The 25,357-nt window shown below is 38.8% G+C and overlaps 1 protein-coding gene across 1 annotated transcript; it reads left to right on the top strand.

Moving 5' to 3' along the window:
- Positions 1–976: 976 nt before the first annotated feature.
- On the top strand, positions 977–25,152 carry LOC144534157 (solute carrier family 12 member 3-like). Its single transcript, XM_078275906.1, has 28 exons — positions 977–1,085; positions 2,591–2,770; positions 4,883–5,036; positions 5,176–5,307; positions 8,761–8,836; positions 9,311–9,406; positions 10,925–11,064; positions 11,384–11,494; positions 11,598–11,709; positions 11,832–11,962; positions 12,078–12,162; positions 13,006–13,160; positions 16,229–16,336; positions 16,764–16,887; positions 17,104–17,205; positions 17,535–17,690; positions 17,813–17,912; positions 18,059–18,170; positions 18,340–18,474; positions 18,771–18,877; positions 19,073–19,155; positions 19,279–19,344; positions 19,913–20,014; positions 21,489–21,600; positions 22,192–22,278; positions 22,889–23,024; positions 23,167–23,234; positions 24,218–25,152. Exons 2-28 carry the CDS (start codon positions 2,631–2,633, stop codon positions 24,354–24,356), a joined length of 3,069 nt encoding a protein of 1,022 aa, XP_078132032.1. The 5' UTR covers positions 977–1,085; positions 2,591–2,630; the 3' UTR covers positions 24,357–25,152.
- Positions 25,153–25,357: the final 205 nt, after the last annotated feature.

Raw genomic sequence — 25,357 nt, 5'->3', positions numbered from 1 at the left:
TTGTTATTTTCTAAAGTTGTTATATTTTCTTTCTCTTGAAGTGTGGATCTTTTATTTATCCAGTATTGGTAAAACAATGTTGTTTATAGTCAACACTTCTGAAAGAGCTGTTGCCTCAACTCCGGACATTTAAAAATATGCATTATTATTTTTTGGAATAACACTAGTTTTGCAAGCATTTTTTTGAGTGCTAGAATAAGTGGAAATACAATATTTTGAACAGAAATCCCAGAGTCAATGATGCGTAAAACCCCCAACACATTATAAAAATGTTCATTTTTATGTCATCTTAGTGTTGAAGAGCTAAATAGGGAAATATTGGTGGTGGTGTTACTCTTTCATCTTGCTGTTTTTACTTGGGAAGATTTTTGTGCTAAACCATCATTAATGTGACATTTTTGCTGTGCACTTCCAAGAAAATCAAAGACAGGGTTGTACTTTGAGTTTACAGTACATAATACATACCTTTTTACTTTTTAAAATCTGTTCAGCTATGATGGAACCACCCACTTGCTCTTCTGTTTACTGCAAAACACTGCAGTGGAAAGCAAGAACATGCTTCCTGTCATTTATTTTCACAGAGAATACCAGAAACTAGATATGGCAAACAAAAAATATAATAAGTATGTAAATAAATAATAATGGCGTAGATTGGAAACAAATATTGTCAATTGGCACTGTGTTAAAATGTTATGCATTTTCACTCAAATGTAATCTTTATTCTCATATGTGAAAATAATAATGTAAAGATGAGTGTGTGAACCAATTACTTTTAAGACCAAAAGAATCTTTTTTTCAGAATAAATTGAGTTATTGGCTTTATTTCAAATATCTGAATTTTAGGCATACACTAATATCACATCACAAAGAGGCAAAATTATCTTTTATTAATTATTTTACATTCCTTTCAGTGTACACAATAATAAGGTATGTTTCCGCGAGGGTGAGGAAGCTGAGAAAGATGGGCGTGAGTGTCCGCTACCTTTGCGAAGGTATAAATACTAAGGGTGCCAGTGTAAAATGAAAGAGGGAACATATTCATCCATTGACAACAGCTTAATCATCTGGAATAAAAAAGAACCTGTGTGAGTATAGTTATGCCTTGTTTTTTTTTATTCTTCTCTAAATAGCAAAATGGACAATGGACAAATGTTTATATGGGTGGAAAGTATTGACAAGTACTGAAACTGGTGATGCCACAATTTCCCATTGCAGCCCATGTTCAGGGGAGACACTGCATCTGAATGGGGAAAATATTTTACCTAACAGATATCTCCATGAAACTTCCCCAGTTGATTATGTAAATTAGGACAACATTTTTTGTATTACAAGTTTTCTGAACTGTTTAATTATGCAAAAGACACATTATCTTATTAAATATGTGCTATAAATAAAGTTGTTTCTTAACCATACCCTTGCAGCCGGGTTCATGGCTGCTGGTTACAGTTTTCTCACTCAATACTGGACCACAGATTTTAAAAGATTTCAAGATTTTAAAGATCTTTTTCACATTAGTCACTTAGATGCATGTTGAAAATACCCAAACACCTTTATGCCAATTAGCAAACTTTTAATTAGATAATGTCTCTTTTGCTAAATTAAACATAAAAGTTCAGAAAACTTGTAATATCAAAAAATATTGTCTTAATGTAAATAATCAGCTGGGAAAGTTTCATGGTGATATCTGTTAGTTGAAATAGTTTCTATTCACCTAGTGTCTCGCCTCAACATGGGCTGCAATGGGTAATTGGCATCACCAATTTCCGTATTTTTCAATAATTTCCACCACTTGGATCTCTTAGGACTTTTTATGTTATAGAGGAGACTTTTATGAGACTAGATCAGTTGAAAGAGTTTCTGTTGCAATTTGTGTGAGGTCATGTTGCATAATGCCTGTACTACTGGCCGGTGGGGACACTGTTAAGGGTTGAACATATATGCAACCCTTTGTAACGATGTATTTTGGTTGATTAATGTATTGACTGATTGATTAAAATTAATTTAATGTAAAAGAAAACAGAAAAGATCATATAGAAAATAATGATATTACACAAAATAGAAAGCATAGAGATAAAAACAATTTTTTGGACATGTTCGAAAAAGAATAGGAAGAAGTATACACTTATTTAATCCCACGCCTTCTCTATTCATCCGTCATTATTGTTGATTAGTTAACAAGCTTCCTCAGTCATTTTTTTAAAACTCATCCAAATATTTAGCTTTACATACTTAAAAAATACAATTTGTCTCTCATGTATTATTATCAAATAATCACTTAAATGAATCAATCAAATATATTATAATTTCTTGAACATGTATTTAATTTACTCAAAGTATAAACTCATTAATGATCTATTTTAGTATCAAGTTGCCAAGAGCACTTCTGACTTTGGAGTCCATTGACCTACCAGTCTAGTCAGGATTGAACTAAAACCATCTTAGTAGGGTCCAAGTGAGGCTGCATGACTTGGTAACAGTTAGATACACACATTGTCACTGTTAGAGGACAGAAGTGGCATGTTTTAGGACACTTGCCAATCATTTCTGTAAAAACAAGCTTTTTTAAATAAATTGTTTGTCATCTTGTCAGCCCTTTTCCCATACTGCACAGGAGTCAGTAAAACGTGCCGATGGGGCAGTTAAAATCCAAACGGGGTGGGATGGACCCGGGCGTCCCCAACGTCCAATTCTCAACCAATGACGAAGGACCTCCCAGGTACTCTTCACACGGGATTCCTCCAACCATCGTCGTCTCAGACGTTGAGTCAAGGTTTGTGTTGTTAACTTCTAGTGTCCACTTTTACCTTACCAATCAACTGGTGTATCCTTTATTCCATATTGGTGATAGTTTAAGGGTTAACTGTAATTTCAGTAATACCTGGTTGTCTAACAATACAAAGTGATTATTTCATTTTTATTTGAGTCAAAGTAATTAATAACTTTTATATTTCATGATGTCCTGAGAAAGTCAAAGGTGCAATATGTAATACTGACAGCTAGTGTTTAAAATAGTTACTGCAGTACAAATTCAAAATACTGGAGAGAGTCGTCTCCTCCGCCCCCTCCTCCCCAGACTCGAAATTCATGTTGGTTGCCAGGCTGATACCGGAGCATCCACAACAATGTTGCCAACAATGTTAGATGCTGGCTATATTGACAGTCATAAAAGCCCATGCTCACGTGGAGCTCTGTACCCAACTGACAGACACACTTTTTCGGCTTAGAATTACCGTAGAAACTGCTAAAAATCCCACAACTTCGCCATCCTCTCCACACGCCTGACAGACACACTTCCTCGGCTTAGAATTACGATAGGAACCACTAAAAATACCACTACCTTGCCGTCCTTTTCCACCCGACTGAACACACTTTATTGGCTTAGAATTACAGCAACAATGGCTAAACACACTGCAAACTCAAGGTCCTCTCTTTCCGATTCACAGCCCCCCTCTCTTGGCATCAAATAACTCACCGTTGTCGGCTACAGCCGCTGAACAGGCTACACGTTGTAAACAGCGTGGCTGCTTGCCTGGTCATCCGGTAACGTTAGCAGTTAGCAGGGTTAGCATGGCAGCATTAGCCAGGACCAGTCGGGATCAATTCACTGGCTGTGTCTCAATTGTTTTTGCGAGTAACCAACTCAGGTCCATCCATCTTCCATCTTCGTCCGCTTATCCGGTATCGGGTCGCGGGGGTAGCAGCTCCAGCAGGGGACCCCAAACTTCCCTTTCCAGGACCACATCATCTGCAAAAAGCAGCGATGAGATCCCCAGCCCACCGAACTGCAACCCCGACTACGCCTCGATATCCTGTCCATAAATACTACAGACAGGATTGGTGATAAAGCGCAGCCCTGGTGGAGGCCAACTCTCACCTGAAACGAGTCCGACTTACTGCCAAGAACCCGGACACAGCTCTCGCTTTGGTCGTACAGAGATTGGATGGCCCTGAGAAGGGACCCCCTCACCCCATACTCCCGCAGCACCTCCCACAGTATCTCCCGGGGGACCCGGTCATATGCCTTCTCCAGATCCACAAAACACAGTAGACCGGTTGGGCATACTCCCAGGCTCCCTCCAGCATCCTTGGGAGAGTAAACCAACTTGGGTACTCTAGCTATATAATTCAATGTGAGTAGCTACACAAATGTTGAAATGACGTAAAATGCCCGTCCCTAGTAGCTGTGATAAATTAGCCTGAAGCTAATGCTTACCTGTTCAGGAGGAAATTAGCCAACTCTGCGTCCGTATGGGCTCTAAGCTGTCTCCATCTTTCAAATACATCTCCAATATTTACCCAGACAAGTTTGTTACGTCTCTGGTCACACAACTATTACAAACATGCCGTTTTTGTTGTCGGGTAAAATCAATCTCCGTTGATCCTGTTCGTTTGTTTGCTGCTTTTATGGCTGTACTAACCTCACAGCTGTAGCGTGCTGGTTTTACGTTTGTACAGCTATATCTGGCAACCCGGCCTGGCTGACAAACTGGGCAGTTGATAACAACAAACAGGCTAAAACACAAACAGAAATTCCGTCACGGAACGGAAATTTCAAAAGGAGAAAATACTGGCATTAGCATTGTTGTCAGAAAAGATAGTATTTCAACTTAGCATGTTTCCTTAATATCTGATGACGCATTGGGGTCGTTTTTGGATTTATTACAGTAAATATATTACATATTGGACCTTTAACCTAAAATCATATTGTTGCTTAGCCCATTGCTGTGGCATTGTTATGTCTATGTCATGATAGGTAGGCCTAAGTGGACCATTAAAGAAACTGCAGCTCATGACAATTACTAATAACCTTCAGCATTTACTGCAATATTTGCTCTAATTTTTGTTTAAAATAACACCTTTGCTTGGACTTCCTAATTAACAGTGCATCAGAGCGCCGCGGTTCGAGGGTGGAGCTGCGGAGATCTTCCGTCTACAGCACGTTAGACCTAGTGCCACAACTGGGGCATTACACCCGCACTCTGCACCAGCAGAAGGGGAGCCGACCATCTCTTGATGCTCTCCGCAAGGCATTTGAGGTAATTTGTTTTAGCCTTTGAGAAACACATTTCACAGCACCTTGCATCATTTAACTTGTGAATGATTTCTCATTCCCACCATCATTATCATTAAGCTATTTAAAATAGTTTTTCTTTGTAAAAACTGTTTTTTACTTAGGAGAAGGAGGCGGGTATAGAGGTCCCCACCACAGAATCAGGAGATAGCAATCTCCCAGACAGTGGAACTGAACCGTCAAAAGCTCCGCCAAAGAAAGCTCCTGCTAGATTTGGCTGGTTTATTGGAGTCATGGTAAGCAAAACGTCTGTGTATTTGAGTATACATACAGACTTCATATACTAATTATTTCAATTATGTTAACACTTGCAACACAGTCTCACTCCCTACTCGTCAAATGTATGACGCATGGTCAAGGCCCGGCGCCAGGGGGTACCCATTGCGTTATTTTTCGACGAGGGGGTCCGTCAGATAGACATTCATGTTAATCCCTCACCGTCGGATATAGACGAAAGAAAAAACACGCCCCCCCTTAACTCGAAATCTGTGACAGTTTTATTATTGGTATTTTTAGCTTAATACCAGTTGTTTTAATCAACAATATTAACGAGATATTATCATGGTTTATATGTATTTCTTTTAATATTATTTCGGCCTATTTCGGCCAGGGAAGCTGGGTTGCTTTTTTGTTTATTTATATTTTTAAAACTATAACGCTAGATCTATCAACATTTATTTAGATGTTATCATGGTATTCTTTTCTTTATTTTTATAATATTATTTCGGTCGTATTACTGGTGAAATATTACAGTATGCTGTAATACAGAACATTACGATATGATCCGAGCTAGACGCATTCAAAGCTGATATCCCACAATGCAATGCGGCCATTCATTCACAGAATCGGGCAGCGATCAGCGGGTCTTTAACGACAGTATCGCTTCAATATACATATATATATATACTCAGTGGTTTTATCACCAGCAACAACACGTTGCTCAGCTTTGTTACAGTAAGTTATACACCGTAATAAAACGTTTAAAAACATCCGCGGAAGTGACGTAGTAATTACCGCTCCTCGTCTGTGAAAGAATGTTGCACGTGAGAATTTACACAATAAAATACCAATAATGAAAAAAATAGTGTTTTATGCTAAGCACTTTGATTCGCCTTATATATACTATATAAAAAACCTACAGTTGAGTGTTTAGAAATACAGCCTAATGGCTTGTTTGACTAATTTGCATTTGTTTTGACTTTGACTATAAAACAATAAACTATATACAAAGAGAAGCATTTAATTTACATACATAGTTATAATTTTGCAGTTGATGACTATTAATAGCAAAGACTAAAGGGAAAAAAACATGAGCATATTTATGTGTGGGACTTAGTTTGATTTAATATCACACTGCATTATTAGTTGTTTTAAATAAATGACTTTTTTGAAATATCAATTTATGGTAGGCCTAACATATTAATTATTATATTCAGAAGATGATCCTCATATCAATCAATGTGGTTACAGCTTGTGGCCATCCTAACCTGTGTAGCCTTTACTGAGAGACTACCTTTTCAAAATTAAGAAGACTAGTTTTAGGAAGCATTTTTAGGAAATTAAAAAGATAATCAGATTGTTGCCGAGGTTTTTGTTTACAGAGTAAGATGTATATAGCTTTGTATGGGTATGTGTACATATACAACATGTGTTTTGGCATTTTTGGCACACTTCTACCTCAGCCTATATACTGCACACAGACACAACTCACACATCTAATTCAACCATTTCACAAGCTGAGGAAAGGGTCGTGACATGGGTCAGAAGGTATCAGAGGTTATAAATGATGAACCAATCCATCGGCTCTGCTGTGTTCACATGGACAGCACCTTTGACTGGAAGGCCCGTGTTCAAAGTGTGTGTTATCATTTAGCGCAGACACTCACGGTGAATCAGAGAGTTTATGTTATACTAGGCTGCATTACAGAGCATTTTAATATGACTGTCATGAAGGTTGTGGAGAGGAATAAAAACAAGTCTCTCCAGGCAAGCACAGAGAATATGGTCTGATCTATCTTTATTCTCCATGCCAAGTATGAGCTCTTATCCTCTGGCAGAAGATATGGGTAAACTTAACATTTCTAAACTATAGGCCTAATTTGGACCTACCTCAATTAAAACTTTAAATAATGTTGCTTGAGACTGCAGAGGATTGTTGCTGTGTGATGTGCAGTCTGACTACATATCACTTTGTTTACGTTGTTTTTTTATTGTAAGTCATCATCTGTATGATGAAACAATATGTCAAGTGTTATGTGTGAAGCATTTGAACTCAAGGCAGATATCCCTCTGGGGACAATAAAGTATCACCTGCAACATGGTCTCCATGATGTGTAAAAATTAAAATGTTGTTGTAGGACTATAGCAAACACATCGTTGGAAAGGTCTCAACCTGGACAGTAACATATGTCAGTCTGAAGAGGATACATTACTCCTGCTTTGAAATATTGACCTCTGAACCTTGAACCCAGTACATCTTTGAAGGCTTGTCATTTAGCCACAGGAGGTGCTACACACATAGGACCAGCTGTTATAGAACGCTCTGGACCTCAGCTGTCATGTAGATATGGTTTAAGTATAAGTTTACCCACTGTAAGCACTGTCAAATATGGTAATAAGCTATTTTCACTGATGACACCAGTGTGTTCCCCATCCCAAAAGACCCCAGGGTGTATCCAAAATTATACACTACCGACTTCTAATTATGAGAAATATACCAATATATTTAAAAACTACAACTCCCATAAGAGACGCCACAGAAGCTGTTACAGAGCTTGTGTATTTGTAGTTCTTACGGGGTGGGTGGGGGGAAATGTTCGACTCCTATATTTCTGCTGTTGGCCGTGAGTGGGCTCCGTTCCATTTCAGGTTGCCGCCGCCCGCCAGCCGGCCGAGCACACAGTACATGAGACAAATACATGAAACTGTATTTTATTATTATTAATATCTTCATTGTTTACATCCTCAAATACAACGTTAGACAAAAACATAAATATTACGAATATTATGTATTTCTATCTTCTTATTCACTGAGCAGGACGTACTGCGTCACTTCCGGAGTATTCCGCAGATGTTTTTAAACGTTATTACGGTGTATAACTTACTGGAACAAAGCTGAGCAACGTGTTGTTGCTGGTAATAAAACCACTGAGTATATATATGTATATTGAAGCAATACTGTCGTTAAAGACCCGCTGATCGCTGTCTGATTCTGTGAATGATAATAAATGTTAATTGTTAATAAATAAATGTTGATAGCTAGCGTTATAGTTTTAAAAATATAAATAAACAAAAAAGCAACCCAGCTTCCCTGGCCGAAATAGACCGAAATAATAACATTAAAAGAAATACATATAAACCATGATACTATCTCGTGAATAATGTTGATTACAACAGCTGTTATTGGGTTAAAAATACCAATAATAAAACTGTCACAGATTTCGAGTTAAGGGGGGAGTGTTTTTTCTTTCGTCTATATCCGACGGTGAGGGATTAACATGAATGTCTATCTGACGGACCCCCTCGTCAAAAAATAACGCAACGGGTACCTGGCGTTGAAAATTAACGCCAGGGGTCCTTGACCGTGCGTCATACATTTGACGAGTAGGGAGTGAGACTGTGTTGACACTTGATATGAAACAATCTTACAAACATCTTGCTGAGCTGTTTTTATTGAACTTTTGTCACAGATGCGTTGCATGCTGAATATTTGGGGAGTCATCCTGTTTCTGCGCGTAACGGTGATCACTTCTCAGGCAGGCATTGGTGAGTTCATTCATCCCTCCATACCATACATTAGTCCCTTTCATTCCTCTGTTTTGTGGCGTGTAACACTCCATTGCATCACTCTCGCCCTCTGATGTAGGACTTCACATTTGCTTACATTCGATTTACCTTTACATTATTATATTTACATTATGTTGCATGAGAATAGTATGTACAGATGCACATTGCTGACAGCTCTACCTCAGATGCCGGTGCTTTATATACTTGCTGTTTTTGATAACTTCTAGTGCTCCATGTTATACAATATCCAAAGCATGTATGATTAAGAAGAAATATACATCTACGTTGCATCCCTGTGGTCATGTAGAGGCAAATATTTGCAGAAATATACTTTTCTCTCACAAAGATGGAGAGACAGGCCTTGAAACCAAAACATCAATACCAATGTAGTAGTCTATGTCTACTATGTCTGTAGTATCATGAATTTTCATTTAATTTCATTTTTCTCATCAGTATTGATGTGGGTTATTATCGGGTTGTCTGTTATGGTGACCACAATAACTGGCCTCTCCATTTCTGCCATCGCCACCAACGGGAGAGTGATCTCAGGTCAGTCACTTCCTGTGTCTCAAAATGGATGAAAAATCAGGTGTAGCCCACATATACCCAATTTATTTAGGGAAGGGCCTTGAGTTTGTTAATTCAATTCACATAATTAATGTTAAAGTAATGTTATCGTGTTTCCCTTGTACCTTTTTCTTAATATTTTTTTTTTATTTAACCTTTATTTAACCACGTAGGACATTGAGAACAGGTTCTCATTTGCAACGGCGACCTGGCCAAGAAAAGCATAAGCGTGCAAGACAACATACAGTTTCACATTCAATACAATACAAGAATATAGAATACAATAGGCTACATAAAGTGCATATTAAGTAGGCATTACAAAGATGGCGCAAAGCAAAGTGAGGTGTAAGTAAGTCGATGTATATGCAAAAGTGATATGGTAATAACACAATAAACATGAACAGACAGTATATATCACTGCTGAGATGTAGTAAAGAGTCAAAATACAGTTAGTGCAAATTGTGGTCTAGTTAGTGAAGTAGATCAGTTTACAGTATATAGCCTACACTTTTAAACTTCTTGAGTTCCTTTAGTCACTGCTAATCAACAGTAACCACTATTATTAGGCTATGTTTACTTCACCCCTCTTCAATCAATTAATTGTTATCACATTTAAGGAGTCAGCATATTGTAATGAAATAAGTGTATCTCCTATTTAACATTATATAAAAACTTATGCACATTGGCTTGGATACCTCTCAGGGAATAATCAAACATTACACTGGAATCAGTTTAAATGACAATTACCGTCTAATATTTACTTTGGAATGACATAATAAATAAAATGAAAGAAAATTAGCCTCCTTTAAGCTTCGCTTTTTTCTTTCCCTTCAATAACTAGAGTTACAGCAAAACAATAATAATTATCTTCAACTGGAAACAATTACTGCATAATAATGTGTTCCCTTTAACTGGAAACACACACCGACTTAATTCGTTACCTTAAATTCCAGTTCACACTTAACTCAGTGGGCCCACACTCATCAAGCACACACACACAGACACAAACAAGATGGCAGATATTAGAATAACAAACCCCGTTGCAGGCCTGATGCAACACTGGGTTAGGGTTAGGGTTTTTGTCCGCTTCACTCAACAGAGCAATAAAGTAAAGTGTGGTACCTTGGTGAAAAGTTCAAAATCCAATCTTCAGCTTTGACCAGTCTCTTCGTCTCCGAAGAGTAAAGAAGTAAAGAACGAGATGGCAAGCAGATGTCCGAAGACGGCGTCTCTCCCTGATATTCTAATGCGTTTCCTCAGGTTTTCTACGTTTCAAAAACGCTGGAGGCAATAGCGTTAGCTGGGTTAGCTACGGTGGCTAAGAGTGCATTCCTTTTCCTAATGAATGCTAACAAAATACACTCAAAGGAAATATAGATAAATAAATATGTAAATGTATGACTTTATAATTCATTGCTTTGTGCTTAATTTGCCCCTGCTCAAAACTACAGATCTACATTCTATGATAACAACCTTGTCTCTGTTCCCAAACATTTTCAGGGGGAGCATATTTCATGATCTCCCGCTCTCTGGGTTATGAACTTGGTGCCCCAATTGGGTTGGTCTTTTCCTTCGCCAACGCTCTGGCCTGTGCGCTCAACACCGTTGGCTTTTCAATTGTGGTCCGGGATCTAATGCTGGTACTTAATATGCTTCAACTAAGAAAATAAATGCATGATAGTTTTATTTTACTGTTTTATTGCTTGTTTCCTTTTTATTGTTGTTTGTTACTTCGCTCTCTAAAAGGTGCCATATTTAATAAATGTACTATTTCTTCCTTTGTAAGCTGGCAAGAATAATTTCAAAACCTGAAATGAATAAATGAGTATTTATTTAAAGGTATATATCAGTATGAAACTGTTAAGCAAAGGCCCGATTATGTTTACCCAAAATGTACTTGCATATATTTTCGTATTTTGTTGTTTCTTATGTGTGAATATTTTGGTTATATTGATGTAGGGTTATGGTGTTGTCATTGTCGATGCCGTGAATGACGTCAGAATTATTGGCGTGATCACATTAGTTGTTCTTCTGATGATTGTATTTGCTGGAATGGAGTGGGAGTCCAAGGTAAGCACATCCTGACACCTCTAACTTTATTTGATTACTACCTTATACTTCTTATCATATGTTTTTCCTTTTTTTCTTCTTCCCCATGTGCCTCTGTCTTCAGACCCAGATTTTGTTCTTTATAATTCTCTTGGTCTCGTTTGCCGACTACTTGGTGGGCACAATCATCCCGCCCTCTATAGAGAAACAGTCCCAAGGCATCTTTGGATACAACAGTGAGTTCTGGCTTCTCAGGACAAACTGCTGCCTTTTATTACCTCATGTCATCAGTTTTAAAATATATGTTATAAAGTTTTTCAGAGGACAGTAAAGTGTTTTTGTTGTTGCCTGTCACCAGAGGACATCTTCATATCAAACCTGACACCAAATTGGAGAGGGGCTGACGGCAACTTTTTCCGAATGTTTTCTATTTTCTTTCCCGGTGCCACTGGTATCCTGTCTGGAGTCAACATCTGTGGCGATCTCAAAGTATGATGAAGAAGGCAGAGAGATAATTCTTTAAAAAAAAAAAAAAAAGAAAGAAAAAGACTATAAGACTATATACATAAATCTTGACTTCTGTATGATTTCCTTTCTTTTGCAGGACCCTGCTACTGCTATCCCCAAAGGCACCCTAGGGGCCATTTTCTTTACTACACTCTCCTATCTAGTTCTTTCTGTAACTGCTGGTAAGCTCATTATTTAATATGCTTTTATTTAGTATTTTGTTACATCCCCTTTGATGGTACCGGGGACAATAACACTAAAATGAGTGACAGTCAGTGGTGAAGTAAATGAAGTAAAAAAAAGTGTTTATTTTTAATGTAGTTAAAAAGTTTACAAAAGGTGGAGGAATGAAATTGATGTAACAAATCCAAGCCGAACTCCTCTTTAGTTCTTAAAGCAAAACACAAACCAAAAGACCTAGCCTGCTTCTATAACAAAAGTGCTTAATAAAACCTACAGAGGTGGCGCTGACCACTAAACTTGTGTATATAGACAAAGTTAACACTAAATGTAAAACTCACTTACAGTCCTCAACCTCCAACCAAATACAAGTTTAGATGCAAAGTAGCTACATCTCAGCCAGCAGAAAGTTTGGCGAGTTAACTCTCCTCAGGTATGCTCCTTTTATTGACGGCCTCGAATGCTGATTGGCCAACTCAAAACCGGACTCAATGACCTGCATTACCGGCTGCACAGGTGGAAATCAATCATCAATTCCACACCTTGAGAGAAAACCTAGTGGGGAAGTGAAAGAAAAAGAGAAAGGGAGATAAATGCATACAGCAGGCACTTTGCTACTCTGCCTGGCATGTAACGTATGTATTTGCTTCTCATTTGAATTGTTTAATTATCTGAACTAATAGGGATTATTTAAGCGGTTAGGTTGGTTTGGGTGGAGGGACAGGAGGCATGGAGCCTGAGGATTTATCACTCATGTTAAGGGCAGTGTCATGTACTGCATTAGCGTGAGAAGGCTGTTAGGCTCAAAATGGTAGGAAAATATTTACCACTTTATCTTCCCCCAGGTGCGAGTGTGGTGCGGGACGCCTCTGGTAATATGAGTGACTTTGTCGGTGGAAACATCACTAACTGTGTGGGTTTGGGATGTCAGTTCGGCTGGAACTTCACAAAGTGCACCTTGTCACAGACTTGTCCATATGGTCTTGCCAACACTTCGAAGGTACCACTCAATCATTCTGCCTATCATGGAATAACAATATAACCTTTTATTATTCAAAGCTTACTGGGTTTGTAAGGGTCGTGATACACCAACCAGACGGCCGACCCTCGGAAGAAAAGGCAGCTGGACTGATCAGTCTCCCCGAGTTGGTCAAAAAAGCACCTCAGAACACACCAAAGCGACGAGACGTAATACGTCTCCATAACAGCAGGCGGCGCTAATCTGTATTGTCGCCCAAAAATTAAAACCCGGCAGCTGATTGGATGAACGCATCACGTGGGTCTTGTTTCTCCGGAAATTCAAAGCCAGACTGTCATGGCGGCTTGTTCAGAATATGATCTCATATTTCACTACAATAGTTTACCGAAACGTGTTTCTGAAAACATTTTAAGCAAGAAATAGGCCATGCAGTCTTAATTTCAGATCGACAAAGGTCAGTTTAAAAGATTTTTGTCAGATTTTGAGAGACTCTAGTCACGCTCATCCCGCTCCTCGTTTCCGGGTTAGCACTCTACCAATCAGATTGGTCATTTAAGTCCGACACCCGGCAGTGCCCGCCTTCCGATTCCACATGTCAAATCGGCCAAAATGAAGGTCGACAGCCCCTCCGACGGACAGCGGCACGGAACACACTGAACAGACTCGAGTCACTGACCTCGCCAGACTGTCCTACGGCCGATTATCGGCTTTGGTGGATCTCGGGCTTAAAGGAGCCAGTTTTCCTTAAAGTGGCTACGAGGAACTTGTAGTTTGTGTTGATGCTAGCATCCCCTTTGGACAAAAGACTTTTTTTTACCACACCTGCTGTCTTAAAGATCCTTGTAGCACATGCTGACTGGAAAACAGTGTATCCACATTTAAACCTTTATACATGAATATTGTGGATAAATACTATACTAGATTCAAAAACCATTATCCAGGGATAGTAACAACACTAACAAAGACAAAAATAATGTGTCCGATGCGGCAAAAAATATGTAATGTCCACGAGAGGAAACAATGTATTACCCACTGTATTATTGAGTTAGCGTTACCTGGAGGTCATATAGTTGCAAATATTGTTTTCCCTAGGGACCATTCGGTATTTATGGAATGGACCACCGGAGGAAAATAGGGGAGGGTCATGTCTTTTTATTATTTGTTGAGGGGAGGGTCACCCAACATTTTTTAGTCTGGGGGGGGGGGGGCACCCAACTTTTGTATTTATGAAAAGAGCCACATTTCAAAGTGGCTTGTTTGGTGCATATTTTTCCATGTAGCTGTCAGTCTCGGCCCCCTAGCAGATGGGTCTGACCGCATACGCGGAGTTTGGAGTTCACTGCACATAAAATATTTTAAATAACACAAAACAACTAAATGGTAGTAGGTAATACATCAGATTTCATATAGGCCTACTGCTTTAGTAAAAAAAATAATACCTGGCTGACGATGGGAGCAGCAGGAAGCAAAAAACAAAAATTACTTACTTAATCTGGACAGCTTGCCGTGCCAACGTTGCAATAGAGGTTTCCTAAATGCCATGTATATACATGTGATGTCAGTTTACTAATTGATTGCGGGTTTTGTGTAGATTTGGACTTTTATATGTTTATTCCACTTTGTTTAAACGGCAAAGTGAAGAGGCATGAATGTGACACATGTAGGCCTTGCTGGATACACCGTGACCCTTTTTGTGGATCTACTGATCGCTGTGGATTACTTTTTTTTTTTTTTTTTTTCTTCGTGTCATTGGATTACAGCAAAATACGGATCTTTTTTCTTAACGTGTGTTAACGTTTAATGGTGTGATTGCACTTCGTTTCTGCGTTTGGAGAGGCATCTCAACAGACTGTAGGTCGAACACTGATTGTTCACTGTTACATTTTAGTAGAATTATTCCGCCACAGTCTGTCTATCTCTATCTCCAAGACAGCCGTGCCGCGATTGGCGATTGATTATTAGTGTGCTTTGCAGAATGGTGTCAATGTTGTATTGTTTTATTTCATGTGAATACTAGTTTACTAGAGGAGTAACTTAGTATATGAAGGAATGCAGTAATGCAGGAAGTGTGCATTTAGTTTCCATGCTTATTCTGTTTCCACAACAATGTTAGTGAGTAAATCTACTGAAATGGCCACCACACCATAACAGTGGGGTGTGAAGTGTAAGATGAGAAAGCAGAGGTTAAGGCAAATATCTCATTGTTGTATAAAAAAACACTGGGCTTCTGTATGTTAGCCATGTGCAAACCAGTACAGAAGCCATCAATAAAATGTTAGGGAGGGTCATGCCTCTTTTCATTTATTTTGGGGGTCATAGAAAATGTATTGCTAGCGAAGGGAGGGTAAAGTCTATTTTGATGAAAGATCCCAAAACTCCTCCGGTTGCCTCTTCAATAAATAACGAACAGTCCCTTAGACAGAAAATCATTAATTTACACTAATAGAATAGAATACGTTGCACGATGCATTGTTGCATATTCAAATGTTGCAAACGGTAATTTAGCCTTCTTTGGATGTATCGTGAGCTAAACCAGGTGTCACTGTGCCAAAGCATTAGCAGGAGTTTGATGTGAACATAATGATCATCATATATATATTTTTCTAACCTTTATTTGACTTGACTGCATTTCACTGTCATTGCACAATGGCAATAAAGTTGAATCTAATGTAATTTATCCAGAAGTCACAACTTCTCATTTGCAACGACAATCCTGTTACATTCACACAGTTACACATTCATACCTGGAAGCTGCTGAGTACAACCACACCATCACACGTCACGTCTGATCTGCTGGCCACTGAGCAGCTGCGGTCGGGGTTAAGGGCCTTGCTCAAGGGCACCTCAGTGGTGGTAATGAGGGAGGGACTTTCACTTTCCCCACCCAGATTTTATCCTGCCTGGGTCTGGGGATTGAAATGGTGACCTCCCGGTCCCAAGCTCGCATCCTTAAGGCCACCCCTAGGTCACCACTAACCCTGATATGTAAAATGAAACAGTTTCAGAAACATTTAAAAGGTCCTTGTAGCTACTTAGGGGTTATATCAGATATGATAACAATATTAATTCTTAATGACTATTCCAAACAGGTAATGGGCCTACTATCAGGTTCGTACTACCTCATCACTGCTGGTGTCTTTGCAGCCACCTTGTCGTCTGCTCTTGGTTTCCTTGTCTCCGCTCCTAAAATCTTTCAGGTGAGAAACCACAGCCAAACCCTGATGTTGGATGTTAATCTGCCTGTTACATCTATTTTAGTCTGGCTCATGGGATGTACATTGCTGGAATAAAGTTCTGTGTTGAACAAGGATGTATTAAATTGTTGAACTGCCAGACCATTGCCACAATAACAGAAAAGACGAGAGTCAAATCTGGTACATACATTAACTTGTAAATGCTGTTAGTATTATTATTATTATTATTATTATTATTATTATTATTATTATTATTATTATTATAGCTTTTTATGATACTGTGAAAGTTATCTCTCAAAAGGGCAACATCATAATGAAACAAGCTTTTAAATGCTTCATATCTATACTAGCATAACAAATGTATAAATGTAGTCAAATCTAACATGATGCACATATTAAATAGCATTTTACTTTCTGCTTTATCTGCCAGTGTCTGTGCAAAGACAATATATACCCATACATTGGAGTCTTTGCAAAGGGCTATGGAAAAAATAATGAGCCACTCCGTGCCTATGTACTCTGCTTCTTCATTGCTGTGGGCCTCGTTCTTATTGGTGGGTGTGATCTAATACTGTAGCTGTTTTGTTATCGGAAGTATTGATTCCATATTTGTTTTTGTATGCTAAAAATGTGTTTTTGTTCTAGCTATGATTTTAAATATTTCAATAAAGAGAAAAATAACTTTGTAATTATCTTTATAGCTTTTATAATTGTAATGTGTATTTATTGATTGATTGATTGATTGATTATTCTCTCCTGTATCGTAACAGGTGACCTGAACACCATCGCAGCCTTAAACTCTAACTTATTCATGTGTTCCTACGCCCTCATCAACTTTAGCTGCTTTCACGCTTCACTCACAAACGCTCCAGGTGAGTTACCTGTTTTTCTTTGCCTTCTAAAATGACTCATTTGAGCTTTTCTGTCCGGCCACTGCTATGGCTATTGTTTAGGGTTATGGAAACAGTATAATGTTACGTTAAGTTAACGTATGTCTCCCGTTTACATCCCAGTTTATAGATTCTAAGATATTAAATATAGTATATAGGAGCCAGACTGTGACCAATGCAAAGTCATTACATGACTAGAAACAGACATTTGCCCCTCTGACTGCATATTGGACAGATGTGTAGTTATGTGAGATTAGGTTGTGATATTTCATCTGAAAGTCATTTATTTCTCGATTTCGCCCCCCTTTTAGGTTGGAGGCCAATGTTTCGTTACTACAATAAATGGGTAGCTTTATTTGCAGCAGGAGTCGCTGTGTTGCTGATGTTCTTGTTTACCTGGTGGGCTGCTCTCTTCGTCCTTAGCTGCATGGCTTTCCTGTTTATATACGTCAGCTACAACAAGCCGAGTAAGTCCAAAACAGATATGTTGTAATGCAACTATGTTCTGATGAGAATAGCCTGGCTTATATTAAAGAGTGAACAAGTCAGTGTGATATTACCTGACTTATGTGTGTTTTGATATCCACAGAGGTGAACTGGGGTTCATCAGTCCAGGCAGGTAAATACAACATGGCTTTGTCATACTCTGTCGCTCTAACTGGTGTCAACGATCATGTCAAAAATTTTAGGTGAGTGACCTAAAGCCTCAGTTATATCATGTAATATTCCTAGACTTCTTTCTATAGTATTTGTCTAATCCAATTTTACTCAAATTTGATCTCATGTTTCTCAGTGAGTAGAAAAGTAGTGTATTTACACTCATGTGTTCCTTCAGACCGCAATGTCTGGTCCTAACTGGGCCACCAACCCAGCGACCAGCCCTGGTGGACTTTGTTGATTCCTTTACCAAACATGCAAGCCTCATGATCTGTGGAGACATACTCATGGTCAGTCATTTAATCTCAACAGTTTTGTTAGTGAAAGGAAAATAAGAGAAATTATTTATATCATTGTATTGAAGAAAATACCCAATCCTCCTTACAGTAGCTTTTAATTAGACATGTTTTACTGGTTGTGTTCAATCTCTTCTTTTATTGAATCTCCTTGTCCTTTAAGGATCATGACAGACAGACTCGGCCACAGGATGACACAGATCGGTTGGTAAAGTGGATGAACAAGAGGAAGGTGCGCTCCTTTTATTCTCCTTTCACTGCTGACAGCCTCAGAGTTGGAGCTCGACACTTGCTACAGGTAAAACATCTGCATGTGTTTATCTGTGGGAAATAACTACAGCTTCAATTGTATTAAGAACATTTGCTGGGGATTAATCTGACTCCTGTTTTAAGATGACAACATGTCATCCTCGTAATTTTGTTCTCTTATTACAGTAGGACACGTCATCTATTGGGTGCTAAATATAACTTTCAATAGAACATTTAAACTTCCTCTTACTCACATAGTATTGCTACGTATTTTTGTCTATGTTTTTATTTGTATTTTATGAAACGTTAAATATAATTTATCTTCTCATTTGACATTTTCTCAAGGCTTCTGGTCTTGGCAAGCTGAAGCCCAACATTCTGGTCCTGGGCTTCAAGTCAAACTGGAGGGACAGTTCTCCTGAAAGCATTGAAGATTATATCAACACCATATAGTAAGTGTAGTTAAAGAAATGATTAAAAAACAATGTTGACTTTTCAGTTTTACTGTCATTGAAAGATTAGACAGCTCTTTATATTGAATTTAAAAGTCATTGTTGTCACTATAGGTGCCTAAAGGTGCAGTAAGAATAACATAATTTCTACTTTAAAACTTCCATTTTAACTTCCTTTTCTTCTCTTTTCTCTAGCGATACCTTCGACACTAACTACTCTTTATGTATCTTGAGGATGGTGGAAGGACTGGATGTCTCTGACCAGTTTAATTTTGAAGGTTAGATATCCAGACTTTATAATCCTTTTGTCTTTATTTCATCTGCATGCTTTCCTACAACATGACATACTGACATACAATACTGAAAACAAAATGGTTAAGGGTGCAATGTCTGTTTTCCAGTGAACCCAGTGTTTGAGCCAGATGAATCTGTTGAAAACGACCAGCAATGTCCCCAGAAGAAACCCGGTGAGCACACAAATACATTAAAATACAATATTTTGAGGACATTGTATTGACTTGCATCCACTCCTGAAGAATGATCTGTACCATGAAATCCAAACCAATCCAAATCTAACTCTGACTTGAAAACCATGAAAGGGGTCCCTCGTAGTGATGAACCTACAGAGAATTATCACCAGAATTTGTTGGCGCCCCGCGGTTTGCAGCGCTTTATAGAGCTTTAGCTCATGGTTTAGCTGTCTGGCTATAACTTTACTGGGTTCACTCTCAAGGCTCTCATAGTGTCTTTTTTGTTTTAAGTGAAAAAAATCCACTGTACACCTGAGCAGACACACACAGCAACTATATGGTGAACATTGTGAAGCATTTAGTAGCTAAGGAGCCAGATATTTCCCTGAGGAGTTGGTAGAGACGAAAAGCGGAGCTAACAACGCCACCACTTTGTAAATATACTGTATTACAGTATTTTTACTATATTAGGACACCTCAGAGTGCATTATTTCTTCGTAATACTACTCAGAGTAATTATTAATATTGCCGTTGCAACTCACTCTTTCTCCTTTTGCTGTTCCAGCTGACATCCCCGATGAAGACAAAAGTGATCAGATCACGACATTGTTTCAGATTGACCAAGGGAAGAAGACCATCGACATTTACTGGATAGCAGATGATGGAGGTTAGATCTGACAAAACAAGCACAATACATGACCTGTTGGTAATCTGTGATAATCAATATAATTATAATATATTATTATATGGGTGAACTGGGAACATCTCACAACTCACACCTCTGGCAGAGCTTTTCTGGCATCCCTGTGGAGGTTGGGCACATTGATCGTCATCAGTTTTACTGGTGGAAGACACTGAGGTAGTCAAACAACTCCACACTGACAAAGCCCCAGGGATTGATGAGATCCATCCAGAAAAAGCTTTGGGTGTGGAGGGGCTGTCTTGGATGACACGCCTTCTCAACATTGCCTGGAAGTCTTTGCCTAAGGAGTGACAGACCGGGGTGATGGTTCCCATGTTCAAAAAGGGGGGCCACAGAGTGTCTGCCAATTACAGGGGTATTATCACACTTCTCAGCCTCCCTGGTAAGGTCTACTCCACGGTGCTGAAAAGGAAAGTTTGGCCGATAGTCAAACGTCAGATTAAAGAGGAACGATTCTATCCTGATCGTGAAACAATGAAAGAACTGTGCTTTGTCATCAATCCTGTTTGCAATATTCATGGACAGGGTATCGAGGCTTGGTCGTAGTGGGGATGAAATGTGGTTCGTTAGGCTGGGGATCTCATTGCTGCTTTATTCTGAAGATGTAGTCCTGATGGCATGATCGGTCTGTGAGAGGGCTCTCACTAGAATCAGAGAATTGCGGATAGTATTACATTCCCTTTACCACACCATTGAAAAGATGAAAAGAGAGCTGGGCCAAAAATCAAAGCTCTCGATCTACCGGTCAATTTTCGTTCCTACCCTCTATTGTCCTGAAGGCTGGGTCATGACGGAAAGAGCGAGATCCCGGGTACAAGTGGCCACAATGGGTTTTCTCAGGAGAGTGGCTGGTGTTTCCCTTAGAGATAAAGTAGAAGAAGTTCAATCATCCGTGAGGAACTAGAGCTGCTGCTCTTTTGAGTCAAAAGAAGTCAGTTGAGGTAAGGAGGCACTTGGTGCCTCCCTAGGGAGGTGTTCCAGGCACGTCCAGCTGGGAGGAGGCCTCGGGGAGACCCAGGACTAGGTGGAGGGATTATATTTCCTCCCTTGCCTGGGAACGCTTTGGGATCCCTCAGTCAGAGCTGGTTAATGTGGCCCGGGAAAGGGTTTTGTTTGGGGTCGCCTGTGGGAGTTGCTGCCCCCATGACCCGACCATGGATAAGACAATGGATGGATGGATATAATATAATATTATATATATATATATATATATATATATATATATATATATATATTTATTTTCTTCTTTTTTTTTAAATTATTTTTATTTATTTATTTATTTTTTACAGCGTAGTTTTGGTACAATAATGGTCAGTGGACACAAGGAGGAGCTAACTCTGTCTGACACTGTGGGCTTGATACAGAGGCATGCAAAAAATCTAATTTTTTCATAGATCATCTTTCTTAGCTGCAGTACTTCTCTTTCTTCTCTTTTAAGGTCTGACTCTGCTGGTGCCTTACCTCCTCACCAGGAGAAAACGCTGGCAAAACAGTAAGGTGAGGGTCTTCATCGTAGGAGACGAACAAAACATGGAGGAAAGCCGCACTGAGTATGTATTCTTTGTTTTACCTTCTGGGATAAGTGAATAATAATAATTAATAATAATAATAATGTAACCCTATAAAAGCCCATCCTGGTGCACACCAAGAACAGTAAAATAAAAAAGGTCTTGGTCCTGCCCCTCTACTTTTTCACTTTTTCTGAGCTACAGAATAGCTACATAATGCACCTATTTGAAATTAAATATCAATACTCAATATTAGCTTTTCCAACATTAACAAGTAATGTTGGAAAAGTAAGAAGGAAATTGGTACGCATGCAACAACGCAAGTAATAATGACTAAAATTAACTATTTTCCTCCTACAAAACTCCATATATGTACATATATGTGTGTACAGTATTGAAAATGGTGGAATACATTCCTTGATAATCTGCAGTCCAGCGGAAAATTTGATTTGGACTTGTAATGATCTGCATTTATACAGTTGTATCTATTTTTGAACCACAGTTTTATATTAAATCACATTTTTTATTTAGGCAAATTTGATTATTCATGCAGGTTGATTGGATTGTAAACTGGTAGATTTCTGCAGTATGTTTTGCAATACATTTACATTTCATTACATTTGTTTCTTTTAGGATGCTTCGTCTTCTGGATCGGTTTCGTTTTGGTTTTAAGGACGTTACAGTCATGACGGACAGCGAGAAGCATCCACAGGCCAAGAAGTACGTACGGGAAACCTCTGGATTCACTGTCACAACACACTAAAATTGGAACAGTTGTACTGAAACAGGAAGGGATCAGTCTATAATAACAGGCTGTCATGTTCACTGTTTTCGGTATACCTTTTTTTGTGAACAAACAAATTACAAAACATTAAAGCCACTATGTGCTGTACTTCTACACTCTGGCGCCCTGAGTGGAAGCAAGTGAGCTAAAACACTTAAGCAATGCATCTGGTTCGTCCAATGTTACTGTGATGTCCATGTCAAATAAAATGTAATCTAATCTACTTTCCAGGGTTGACATCCCCATGGATTTTTCCACACACAAACACATATGATCACATAAAGATGTTTGTTTAAAATAAGACAAATAAACCTCAATGGGCTTTTAATGCTCTTGAAATTTTTCACTCTATGGTATTAAAAATAATCATTTATCATTAATAAAATAAATTTCACCTAAACTTGTCCATCATGAATGGCCGACAGACACTTAGTGTTATACAAATGTTAAGAGGTCTTTGAACCTTCAACGACCAATACCTTATTATCTCTGTCTTTCATCACACACTGACTTCTGTCCTTTTTTCTTCTTCTTGCTGCTTTTAAGCCTTGAAAGGTTTGAGGAAAGTGTCGCCCCCTTCAGGCTATATGATGAACAGCAGGCTGGTGTCTCAGCTCAGGAACTGAGAGAAAACGCTCCATGGAAAATATCAGACAAAGAGTTTGAGGCCTTCAGACAAAAGGTGTGTGTGTGTGTGTGTGTGTGTGTGTGTGTGTGTGTGTGTGTGTGTGTGTGTGTGTGTGTGTGGCAACAACATGCTTTTAATGTCAAGCACTGTCAACAAACTCGGTCAGATGTCTGAAATTAATTTCCTTCTTTCCCAGTCTGAAACCAAAGTGAGGCTGAATGAAATCATCCGGAGGAATTCAATATACGCTGGTCTCGTAGTTGTGTGAGTACACAGTTTACATTATCACTTCAGGTTAATGAAAATATTATATCAAGGCATTTTTGCTGTGACATCCTGCACCTCTGACTTATGGGGAGAAGGTGTTTTTTTTATATTTTGGTTATGTTCCCCCTCTTTGTTTTGGAGGAAAGTGAAAACAAAAAGTAGATGCATACTGTACATGAGGACATTTTAAGTCTTTATTAATTCATAGCATTTGGTAAAAAAGATCTTCCGTGAAGACATCACGTCTTTTACAGTTTTGTTTTGTCATTCATTAGCCTGTTTTTAACCAGCATCCACTGGGTGCCCCCAGGAGGAGTTATAGTGGTTGAAAAGTAGGTTAATAAATAATTATATGTGCTCTTAACCCTACATTATAGTGAGTTATAAGCCATTTAGTAAATGTTTATATAGTGTGTATAAATGCTGAAGCATTAAGATTTCTCTTGATTGGAACTAAGGGCCATAACCGTGTATATAATACAACATAATAATGATAGTTTAAGTTATTTGGATGTTTTCAACCACAACCATATTTTTGAGCCAGTGTCTGAATAGAACACAGCTATAACTTATAAAACTGTGAGAGATCTTGATCATGTTTTCTTCTAGTTTAGTCTTAGGCTTTGTTATGTTTTTATATATATATATATATATATATATATATATATATATATATATATATATATATATATATATACCATACTGTAGGTGAAACAGGCCTTTCTATCAGCTTTAGGAGATGAAAACACACAGGGATGCAAAATTCAGCACAAAAATCCACCAGACCATGGCTAATTCCACGGCAGTATGATTCAGATAACAGAAAGAGATGGGAGAGGTTGGGTTTCTTTGGGTTCGCTGCAAACCCCAGCGTGCACACATTTGACATATTTGTACATACTTTCCCCATAACTCAAGTCGAAGCAGTCTCTGTTCTTGTCGTGCAGTGTATGCTCATGTAAATATTATGCTTTATCCAGGAGCCTTCCAGTGCCACACAGCGACTGCACTAGTGCTCTGTACATGGCCTGGCTGGATACTCTGACCTGTGGCCTGCACTGCCCTGTGGTGCTGATACGAGGAAACCAGGAGGATGTGCTCACTTTCTACTGCCAGTGAATGAATAAATTGTCTTACAGGGATGGACACTAAATTAAGCCACACTAACCTAAGAAGTTAAAAAATAAAAATGTTTATGCAATAGATGCCAATGGTTAAAAAAAAAAGTGCCCATATTATGCTCATTTTCAGGTTCATAATTGTATTTTGAGGTTGTAACAGAATAGGTTTACATGGTTTAATTTTCAAAGAACACCATATTTTTGTTGTACTGCACATTGCTGCAGCTCCTCTTTTCACCCTGTGTGTTGAGCTCTCTGTTTTAGCTACAGAGTGAGGCATCACACTTCTATCCCATCTTTGTTGGGAGTCGCACATGCACAGTAGCTAGGTAAGGACTACTAGCTAGAAGCTAGCACTGCTAGCGGTTAGCCACCTCAATGGCTAAACACTGCTACAACACACACGAGTTTACCCTAATCTACAAAATAAAATTGTATAGAACTACTTACATGTCCCTGGTCTGCAGGTATTCCCCGCAAAGTTGAAAGTGCGCCCTCATTTAGAAGAAGTCTCCTGGCTAATCCTGCCTTGTACTGTCCGAAGTTGGAGAAACAGATAGCTGATGTGGTATTAGCTAAAGTGGTTAGCACACACCAAATGTTTCGGCCAATGACGTAGACGGCCCTGCCAATTTTGAACAGCTCACCCGGAGACTGAAGGCAGGATACATTCAGAAACCAGTATCTCACTAAAAACAGCATGGATGTTTGTTTTTTTCCAAGTTTGTATTTGTATTTGTAGCACCAGAGACACAAAATAACACCCCAAATCCCAGAAAAAGTGCTTTTTTTTTCATAATATGGGCACTTTAATCATTTTAACTGTAACTAATATTTGAACATAAAGACAATTAGTAGAATTTACAGAGGAAGGGATCTCAGAGGCAGTGATGGAAGATAACGCCAAGCAGTTATTTGCATCACTGTTATCAATATCATCTTCAGGGTGATGTGGATGCCAACGTCAGCTTTGTCAGGCGCCCCTGGCCAAAGGCTGCC

Source organism: Sander vitreus, chromosome 19 (genome assembly GCF_031162955.1).
Source record: "Sander vitreus isolate 19-12246 chromosome 19, sanVit1, whole genome shotgun sequence".
Taxonomy (NCBI): Eukaryota; Metazoa; Chordata; class Actinopteri; order Perciformes; family Percidae; genus Sander; species Sander vitreus.
This window is presented reverse-complemented; position numbering and strand designations above follow the sequence as displayed.

Coding starts and splice junctions, on each gene's coding strand:
- LOC144534157 (XM_078275906.1), top strand. CDS start 2,631: ATGGGGCAGTTAAAATCCAAACGGGGTGGGATGGACCCGGGCGTCCCC. Junction 2,771..4,882: donor GTCTCAGACGTTGAGTCAAG/GTTTGTGTTGTT, acceptor CCTAATTAACAG/TGCATCAGAGCGCCGCGGTT. Junction 11,963..12,077: donor ACATCTGTGGCGATCTCAAA/GTATGATGAAGA, acceptor TTTCTTTTGCAG/GACCCTGCTACTGCTATCCC.